At 39.7% G+C, this 10,649-nt stretch overlaps 1 protein-coding gene across 2 annotated transcripts in view; it reads right to left on the minus strand.

Moving 5' to 3' along the window:
• Positions 1-10,649, minus strand: part of GPC3 (glypican 3) — a 371,167-nt gene that overhangs the window by 48,485 nt on the left and 312,033 nt on the right. For both annotated transcript variants that reach the window (XM_074358814.1, XM_074358815.1), the window contains one exon: positions 2,024-2,183. In XM_074358814.1, coding sequence (XP_074214915.1) covers positions 2,024-2,183 — 160 coding nt within the window. The remainder of the gene's footprint in view (positions 1-2,023; positions 2,184-10,649) is intronic.

The following is a 10,649-nucleotide window of genomic DNA, read 5'->3' on the forward strand; positions in this document are numbered from 1 at the left end:
AGCCAGAAGGGTACTTTAGGCCAGACCAGAAGGCCCTCAGAACTCTGCCGAAGAGTCTGAACACTAGCCTCCAGGCAGTGGGGACAGGATGAAGGCAGCCAAGCGAGGTAGGAGATGTTTTAGAAAGATTAACCTTGCAGCTATACAAGATGGTGGAATCTTCTGCCCGGTTCTCTGATTCTTTGTTCTCTAATCTGCTAGCCTAAGGCTCTCAATACTCTCATCTTAGCCTAGAAGCCTGGAGACCACTTAAGATGTGATTGAAATAATGTATGCAGGAGGGTGAAAGGGAGATAGAAAAAAAACAGGAAGAGAGGCAGAAAAAAATTGCAAATAATCTACAGTGATTTGGTGCCCAATTACATGAAGGGCAAGGGAGAAGAGTCAAAGATGACTTTAGTTTTAAGCCTCAGTGACGGGGAGAACGGTAGTCACATCAGGAAAAGAGAATTATTAAGGGAGGGCCAGTTTGGGATGGTCTGTTGGTAAGTTTGATTCATGACACATAGAGTTCAGGGTAACGGCGAGAAAGCCAAGTAGAAATGACTAGTAAGCAGCTGGAGATGGGGGATGATAGCTCAGGAGAGCAGTTTAGATTGGAGGTAATGATTTTATGAATTATCCCCATAGTGGTATAATAGTTAAAGAAGTTCACTGTAGCATTATCCACAACTGCCAAGAGGTAGAAACAACCTAAATGTCCATTGACAGATATATGGATAAAGAAATGGTGCTATATACACACAGTGGAACATTATTCAGCCTTGAAAAAGAAGGAAATCCTGTAGCCGTATGCTACAGCATGGATAAACCTTGAGGACATTATGCTAAGTGAAATAAGCCAGTCACAGAAGGGCAAATACCACATGATTCCATTATATGAGGTAGCTAAAGGGGCCAAACTCATGGAAGCAGAAAGTAAAACGGTGGTGCCAGGGGTTGAGGGAGAAAAAAGGGGACTTAGTGTTTAATGGGGACAGAGTTAAAGTCATATACGGTGAAAAAATTCTAGAGGTCTGCTGTACATTCCACATATAACTAACAGTATTGTACAATTAAAACTTTGTTAAGAGGGGCAGATTTTGTGTTAGATTTTTTATTCTTGCTAGAATAAAAAAAAAAAAGAACTTACCAAAATCATTAAAAAAAAAATGGAAAGAGCAAAAGTGGATAAGATCTGTGCTTTCTCTGAAGAGAGAAAAGATAGAGGCTTAAGAAGAGACCCAGTTTCAGGGGAGGATGAGAAAGAACTAGTGAAGGAAAGAGGCTGAAGGAGAAGGAGGAGCTTGTAGGGTCTCAGACGCCTTGGGCGATAGGATTTCAAGGACAAGGCTGGAGCCAAGTTCGAGTTCCAGCTCTTCCATTTAGATGAATCTCAGTTCTTCTCTGAGCCCCAGTTTGCTTATGTGTAAAATGGAAAGAAGGACACCTACCCATACAAAAGTATGTTGTAAATTGGGATAATCAAGACAAATGTGAATGTAAAGGAATATTTTTTGTGGTGGTTATTTTGCCTTCTTGACACCAGCGTCTGTTTGTTTGTTTTTTTCTGTGTTTTCATGTAGCTATGCAGTTCTGTGTCATAATCTGTTTGAGACTACTTGTGAAAAAAAACAAATATGACATTCTCAGAAGAGAGGGTCAGCTAATGCCTCTACCTTTGAAAGTTATCCCACCATTGGTTTTTACTAGACTCTCCAGATGCCATTTTTTTTTCCATCAAAAGAGATGAATGAACCCAGGAATTCTCCAGTAGGAAACAGAGCCAACTGATCAGACCAGTTCATTTTAGACAATGAAAAACAGGAAGCTACCTTTTTAATCTACCCAGGTCCAGAGATTTTTTTTAAAAGGCTACCTACCTGAAAACTTCATTTTTCTAGATTGTAGTCTTTCCTTAAAGAATTGATGGCATTGTGGCTTGCAGGGATTTTAGGGGAATTATAGAGAGCAGAGTCAATTGGTCTTTAATTCCCAAGCATCACCATTTTAGCTCAGATTTGCACCCGCGCTAATCAGTTACCTGCAAGGAAGCGGAGCTGATTCTTCACTTTCATCGTTCCGTCACCAGAGCCTCCAATACACTCATCTTCATCATCGCCGCAGTCTCCACTTTCAAGCCCTTCCTCATCAAGGTTTTTATCCAGAACTCGACCTTTGGGCACTGACATGGTTCTCAGGAGCTGAAAGAAAACAACCATGTAGGTCTGAAACAGTGTGTGATGAACAGGAGGCATTATAAAATGTTAAAAGAGTTACCAAGAAGCTTCAAAAAATCATTTTCAAATTTAAATAGATGTACACTGCTTGTACTCTTTAGAGTTTCCAACTTCTGGACCTTTCCATAGAATCCGACACGATTCTCTACAACTCGGGAGCCAGAGTGTATATTACATCAGATCTTTCCCAGGTCGTCAGTTCCTGACAGCCTCCATGGGACAACTCACTGCCAAGGAACTTACGACATGATAGGCAAAGCATATGTTTGACCCCCTTAATTTTTAATTTATTTTTTAAATTGAGGTATAGTCAGTTTACAATGTTGCATCAATTTTTGTGGTACAGCATGTTTCGTACATGTACATAGATACACTCCAGACACAAGTGAACTCATTTACAAAAAACCTACCAGACTCACAGATACAGAAAACAAACTCATGGTTACCAGAGGGGGGAAGGGGGTGGGAAGGGATAAATTGGGATTTCGAGATCTCCAGATACTAATTACTATATATAAAATAGATAAACAAAGCATATTTATAGGCTGAGAGAACACCAAGATCAGAAAAGATGCCTCTGGAAGCCCTCTATAACTATATTTACATTCACTAAATTAAAACAACAGATGCGTCCCACCAAATGAAGAGAAGAGCAGTGACATTTTATATACAGTTAAAGGAATACTTATAATTAATTGCCACATACTGTGCCCTGACCTCTAGAAAAACTTTTAAAATATCTCCCTCTTCCACAATCTCAATATGATGCTTTGAAATTCATTTTGCTTTACTGTAGATAATATGCCTAATACGAGGCATGTCTGTTTTGCTCTTCAGTGTCTCTGGCTGTTTGGTCGCACAGCCAACGCCTTTCTAATGTTATAGTGACTTCCACCTCCCAAAGTCTCTCCACTGATCCAGAAGCCCAGCTCACAACATGAGTGGTCTCTGCGGGCAATTCTCCAACTCCATTTTACTTTTCCTCACCATCTCTCTCCAAGGCTGTATTCCAGCGTCCTCTATCCCTGCTCTGTTCGGCCCCATCACCCACTTTTAGTCCTAAATCTCAGTCCTACCTCCTATTTTTAAATAAAGGACAACAAAAGATGCAGAGTATGCAGATGTGGCATACATGTACAGGGACATCTTGGTTTCTGTGGTTTCCATTGTCTGTGTTCATTGTCACTGCAAAATATACTTTTATATTCCCCACCTGTGATTTAGCTGCTACACCAAGATCTACTTGGAACAATCAACAAACCATACAGAAATGTTTCTCCTTTTAAGCAAAGAAAGAAAAGTCCACAACAAAAAGTTGGTTCTTTCCTAGCCAACAATCTCTAATGGTGTGGGACAAACGAACCCACTTACCATCTCCCAGTCCAGGACCACCTCTACCCTGCCGCTCTACCACTCCACCCACCCACCATTCTTCCTACACATCTGAATGTACAGTAGAGACATATAGGCTAGGATAAACTAGACCAGCGGTTCTCTAACTTTAAGATTTCAGGACTCCTTTATACTCTTATCAGGCAACCCAGGGAAACTTTGGATTATATAGTTATATCTATTGACAGTTACCATCTCAGAAATTGTAACTGAGAAATTAAAAAAATTAGTTAATAACTAATTTAAACATAACAAGAATAAGCCCATGATATATTAACATAAATAGCATTTTTAATGAAAAATAAATATATTTTCCCCTGACATAAAACAGTTATAAGGAAGGGTGGTGGTGGTCTACGTTTTTGCAAATCTCTTTAATGTTTAGCTTCATATGATAGCTGGGTTATCATATCTGCTTGTCCCTTCAATCTGTTGATATATATTGTTCTGGTTGAAACATGTGCAGAAAATGCAGCCTCTCACAGATATGTAATGGGAAAAGATGGAAGTATTTTAGTAGGCTTTTCAGATAATTGTGGGTAGTTTTCATCGATACGACGTAAAAATTCAACAAATAGGAAAGGTTAGTTGCAATGCTGAATATGAAATCATATAAATAAACTTTTCATGTTCTGATACATTAAAATCCATTGAAATGTTCTGGATTTTGAATGGGAGTTTTACCCATTTCATCTCACGCATGCGTCATCCGAAAAATCCTGTTTCACCGAGCTGTGCAGGTCTTCCAAATAGTGACACCTTTCATTATATGATACAAAAAAAAAAATCACATTCATTAATATCACCTCCAATCTCATTAGAAAAGTCTTCAGAAGCTCTCAAGGTCATGGTGGCAGATACAAGTTTTCCAAAATTTTAATTTTCTCTTGAAAGTTTGAATTTTATCCTTGGCAACAAACAGTCAGTGTTTCCTTTAACTGTCAGGCTCTCTTTGTGCCTTTTGAAGACAACATCTAGCAAATACTCAAGTCTGTATAACCATTGTTTGCTGGTCATTATCTCAGAGAAAAATGGTATTGCATGAAAATGGAGGCTAGTTTAGCTCCGAGCTTAAATAATCTCACAGGTGCTTTTCCTGGAGACCCATATCAACATGATTTGCAGCAGAAGTACCTTAAACAAACGTCAAATTTCCTAACATAGAATATTCTTTAAAAGTATACTCAAGGGTTAAGGTTTAATAAATTAATCATGTTTACTGCTTCAGCAATGACGTAATAAGTGAAAGTGCCTTTTATTTTCCTGCAAGTGCAGACCAGTGAAGAATACAGTGATCACCAGCACAGTTTGGCGCCACTGCCTTGATCCATACTGTGGTGCCAGCAGCTGTAGTCACCATTGCTTTTGCACCATCAATGCAAATATCGGCTCAGTGAAAAAGGCAATTAACCTTTTAGAATTATTGTGCAAGGAATTTTGACCTCGTGGATCCCTGGGTATCATGGACTTACCAGGGTCCATCAACTTGTCTTTGAGTACTGCTAACCTAGACTATAACAACATTTCAGTTTGACCAAAACACCTGAATTTCCTCCTTTACCATCACTTCTTATGGGAAAATTGCTTTTGACATATACATTTTGAGGGAAATTTTGAAAAAATATATCCTTCATCTATGTCATGGATTCCCTGAATTAGAATTGTTCACGTAAGGGGAATCTGGGGTTAGGCAGAGCTTTGTAAACTTGCTCTTCTCCAGCCTTTCATGACTCCCTTTGGCAAACATTCACTGAGGACCTTAATGTGAGTTGTTTTCCTTTCTGTCTATTGAAAGCACTCCATCCTTTAAAGCCAAGTTCAAATGTCACTTCCTTAATAAAGCCTTCCCGGTTACCACAGATGGTCATTAGAGTTCTGCCTTTCGCTCTTCAACCACTGTTCCCTTTATCTGTACCTCCTAAATAGCACTGTATGTATGCAACCTGGTATTATTTATCTGTACGTGTGGCTTTGCTCCACCACCAGACTGAGCTGCCCAGGGGCTGTGTATTATTTATCTTATTTATCTACGATCTTATTTATCATAGCATTTAAGGCAGAGTCTGGCACATGGTAGGACCTCAATAAATGTGCTATTGAACTGAAGCACAATGAAGTGGCATGACATTTTTTAATTCCTTAAAAGCTACTTTCACAACCTCATGAAAAAGGAGAAAGCCAAAGCACAGATTAACCGGAGAAGAACTTGTGAATGAATAGCTACACCCCTTTGGACGACCCAGGCGAAGATCTGTAGCTAATCTTTGAGAGGCCGTCTTCCAACTTTGTGTACCATGCCCCCAGGATTCTCTGGTATTTCAGGTTTTTTTAAAAAGTGCAATTAAAACAAACAAAAAAAAACTTTAAAACTTTGCCAGTGAAATGACTTCTTTACTTCCTAAATTACTCCCATTCTGGAGACAACTTCAGCATTGAAGAAGGATTAGAGCATCCTTTCAAACCACATTACACAGACATCTGCTGATGAGCCTAACCCTCACACTTTAACAAAACAGATCCAAACCTAGGAAGCTATTGTGAATGCAAAAGTCTTACAGAAAGGGTCTGAAGCTCCAGTGTTGAAAGAAAGAACGGTAATGTGTCAGAGAGGAGGAATTGCCAGCAAGGACAGCCTGGAATTTGGCACAGAAATCAAATCAGCTAATTACAATGCACAATATTGACCTTTTGGTTCCCTCTCTCACTCTTTACAATGTTATCAAGACTGAACACTTGCTTTATAAAAGGAAACTTATGAGGGCCTTGCACACGAATCAGTTAACTTTAGGTGCCTAATGCTTTTTGGTGAACTGTTTGCCATTTTCAAAGGACACTATCCTATTAGCTCTTTGAAAGCCAGGGCTCAGAATAATGGTTATCAACGTAAACTCTCTTATGAAAACACCAGTCTGATTTCACTCCATGACCCCCAGAACCACTCTCTAAATCTGACATTTCTGCTGGGCCCGGTTTGGGCCGCCTTAGCGGGAAGGACACGAGGCTCTCCGCTGCCAGCTTTTCCCCACTGCCACCCTCCTGGCTACCCTCTTTGACTCACATGAGGCTCTCATAGTTGCTTAAAGATACAACCAGTTTTTATTTTATAATATAATATTTTTATTCTGTAAATATCTATATAGAAAGGTGAGAGAAAAGAGAAATAAGGGGAAAAAATCCCATTTCCCAAACTTTAATGACCAATATTTGTGTGTTCAGGGGTAGGGTTTATTTTTACTGTCTATATTTTTACATGGTAGAACTTGCAGTTTAGAGTCAGACTGACTTGGGTTAGAATCCTGGCTTTCCCCCATTAACTTCTGTCTTTCCAATTATTAACTTTGCTGTTTCACCTCCCTAAACCTCAATGTCCTCGTCTGTAATATGAGGAAAATAATGCCTGCCTCCTAGAATCATTGTTATGAATAAACGTGAGAAACGCGATGCTTTAAATGTGATGAAAACACTTCCCAGTGCCCTTCAGGGATCCACCAAAGTTCATTTATCCGTTCTCCTAATGTTGACCATTTCCACTGCTTGTAGATCTTCTGCTATTATAAATAAGGATGGAGTATCAGGAGCATTCAACAACGCTTTTCATATTTTGGATCATATTTGGATTATTTCCTTAGTTTCCCATTAGCAGGATTACTGGGTCAAAGGGCATGTATATTTTTATACACCATGGGAATGAGTCTTCAATTTCCATAAGAAATCACCTAGGATGTTTGTATAAAACTCAGGCTCCCAGGCCCCACCCACAGTGCTTCTAATTTCGCAGGTCTGGGGTGGAGCAGAGATCTGTACTGTTAACTAGATCTTCCCCCCCGCCCTGTCCCCATCTTACTGTGAGTGAACCACAGACCACACTTTAAGAAAGGCTGTATCACTGTCACTGCACTTCCCAGTAACCCACTGAAACCATCTTTGGACAAGAGTCATCTCAGCCCCACATGCATTTGAATCCTTAATGCATGCTCTTCAAACCACTTTATGAAAAAGCAAAGGCCATCTGAACAATTTCCTTTTCACTTAGGTATGGACATCATGACCTTCTGTCTTTGTAGTTAATAAAAATATCCTTGTGTAAATTGAGTGACTTCATTTGATTAGAAAGGGAAATATTTAAAGTTAGCCTTGGAACAGGTACTCAGAGTTGTGTGATAAAAGGAAACAAAAAGCCTGGAATAATTACTTAAGAAAATTAGAACCACAGTGTAAGAGGGGGAAAAAGGCTTTCTAGAATAAAGCAATTTCATGTTCTTAAAACCATAAACCAAGATAACAAAAGAGCACGGCAGCGTGGGACAACATGATTTGGCTCTTTTTATGCTTGGTTGACTGGAGAACAAAGATCAAACGACATACTTGTAGCTCTTAGGGGATCAAATACACTGAAATTAGACCAGTGAGAGCAGCAACTCTCGATCTGTCTATAGGGTATAAATAACGTGCCTCTTGGAATTACCTTGATTGCAAAGATATGAACCTTATCAACCACACACCGTGCTAGGGCTTAACATATGTTCTCTCCTCTAATCCTTGAATCTGCACTGTCCATTCGTGTAACAGGGAAGATGGCCCTCCCCATTTCCCACATCAAGGGAGGCTCGGGGAGGGGGGTAAAACTTGACCGAGTCACTACGTAAGTGATAGAGACCTCATTAAAAACAAAGTCTTCTGCTCCCAAGTCCAGAGCATGTCAAGAAAAACACGGTCTCTTAGGTAAAGATATCAACTAATGGAGCCTTCATTCATGTTTTTTGCCATCTTGACATCTTTACCTCAGATAATTTCCAGTTCAACCTCATGTTCTCAGATACTGTCCACAAACTACACCTTGATGGGAAAGCCTTTTGTTACTGGGTGGGAGAGCTGGGAGGCTGAGATAGTGACATTGGATGCTTCTGGCTTGTTTTTCCCAGACTTGCCATCTACTGTGTCTTAAATAACCAAACCATGTCATCAAAAACAGGTTTGTTTTGAAAACCTTCAGACAGCTGGTTAGAATAGAATGAAAAATTCCATTACTGCTGCTACATGGCTAAGAGTTTTCTTGACTTTAAGCTCTTTAGCATTTTAAAAATAAAGGAGAAGTAACAAAGGAGATACTACAAATATGGGGGTTGGTGCATATTTTGAAGATTTAGCTGGTTTTGTCTCCTTTCGCTACTCACATACCTCTCTCTAGGCATTTTTAAAAAAGTATCTGGAATCTAGGTTACATTTTAAAGCTATTAAGCTGGGCTTACAAAACTGATTTTGAACTATTTGGATGCTCAGCTTTATACAACCTGCGAGGAATGCTTTGGGGGCCTGACTTTCCGTGTCCACAGCAATGTAAATACATGCTTTAGTGTTTGTATTTGAGTAGCGTAAGCTAATGGGAAACAAATGTGGTGACTCCAATGAATCCCAGCTTTTGGGGAATGCCATTATTATTTATACTTCGTGCACATCCACAAGACCCAGGGCACATGACCTCTGCTTTGCGTGCACACTTTCTTTGAAGGCACGCACCAAAACCACAGCCACAACTAATTGGAAACAATTGCGACTACACACACTTGAGATGAAGCCAGCACCCAAGTGTACAGGGCATTAACGGCTACATATGCGCTTCACACATTGGAGAGGCAATAAAGTAAAGTTGTTAAGAGTGTGAGCTTTGGAATCTGACCAACATGGATTTGAATCTCTACTCAGCCTACTGACCAGCTGCGTTACTTTGAGCAAGTCACTTAACCTCTCTGAGCGTCAGTTTCCTTGCCTGTAAAATCGAGGATAATGCTATTCATTAACTTTGCAGGGTTGTTGAAGAATTAAATTCAAGAGCACCTTTCACCTTTCATAGTCCCATGTCTCCTTTTTTCACAGGCCTTTCCACAGTTGGTAATTATATATTCCCCTTTTGCACCCCTACTAGACCAACAGAAGAAATAATGCTCTGTTTCGATTACCCGTGTGTAGCACACGGTTTGCTACAAAGTAAATGTTCAATAAATATTAATTAAATGAATGAATAAACAAATAAATAGAATCATGTGTGTTAAAGTGCTCAGCACATTGCTTGGCAACATAATTTAGTTCTTGAACATGTTAACTCTGCTGCTGAGGATAACGATGATGATCTGGAAGAGGAAGAAAGGGAGGAAGAGGAGGAGGAGTCGCAGCCATAGCAGCAGATACAGAAGAGCAAGTAACCTTCCACAGCCAAACACCAAGGCAGCAGAAAAAAAGGTTGGGTGAAATTTTTGTAAGACAGTCTGAGGAAATCCTGGATGCTCCCAGTAAAATAACGGTTTGTGCACTAAGGATCACGCAGAGATGTGTAGTAATAAAGAGGGACCTGCTAGGGGATGTGCTTCCACATGGTCTGTCGGTACGAAGGCCACCCACACCCAGATGCACTCTTGTCTGGACCTGGCTTCTCCATCCGCCTCTTACACCGCAGCACATGCTTTTTCTACCCCTGCCACCTCCCCCTGTTCGTACTTTATGTTTCTTAATGCAGCGCTGAAACTTGTGAAAATAAGTCCTCCCGATTAAATAAATACCTGAAGAGTAAAACAAACCAGGAGGTGAAAGAAGTAAACTTAGGATGAAATTAGAACTATTTTGGTGGGGCTCCCTCCCAGTGGTAGAAATGGTTCTCTACAGTTTTAGGAATCTGTCCACTGCCTTAAAAAAAAAATCAGAATATTATTACCATAGCTCAGTACTGGATAGAGTTGTATGGTTTTCTAAGAGGAGGCTAAGTGTGGTGGTTAAAAGTCTGGGTTCCATCCCCATTCCCTCCATTAAAATAAATATACATTTATTTTATATTTATATAAATATAGCAGGTCCTATATTTATATAAATATATAAATAAATAAGAACCTAATTACCTCCCCCCCAAAAATGTTAAAAAAAGGATTTACTTCCCAAAAAAAAAAAAAGCTCACACTCTAGACACAGAATACTTGTGTTCAAATCTAGACTTCATCATTTACTAGCTTTGTTATTATAAACAAGTTATTCTTTAACCTCTCTGAGCCT

Source organism: Camelus bactrianus, chromosome X, assembly GCF_048773025.1.
Source record: "Camelus bactrianus isolate YW-2024 breed Bactrian camel chromosome X, ASM4877302v1, whole genome shotgun sequence".
Lineage (NCBI taxonomy): Eukaryota > Metazoa > Chordata > Mammalia > Artiodactyla > Camelidae > Camelus > Camelus bactrianus.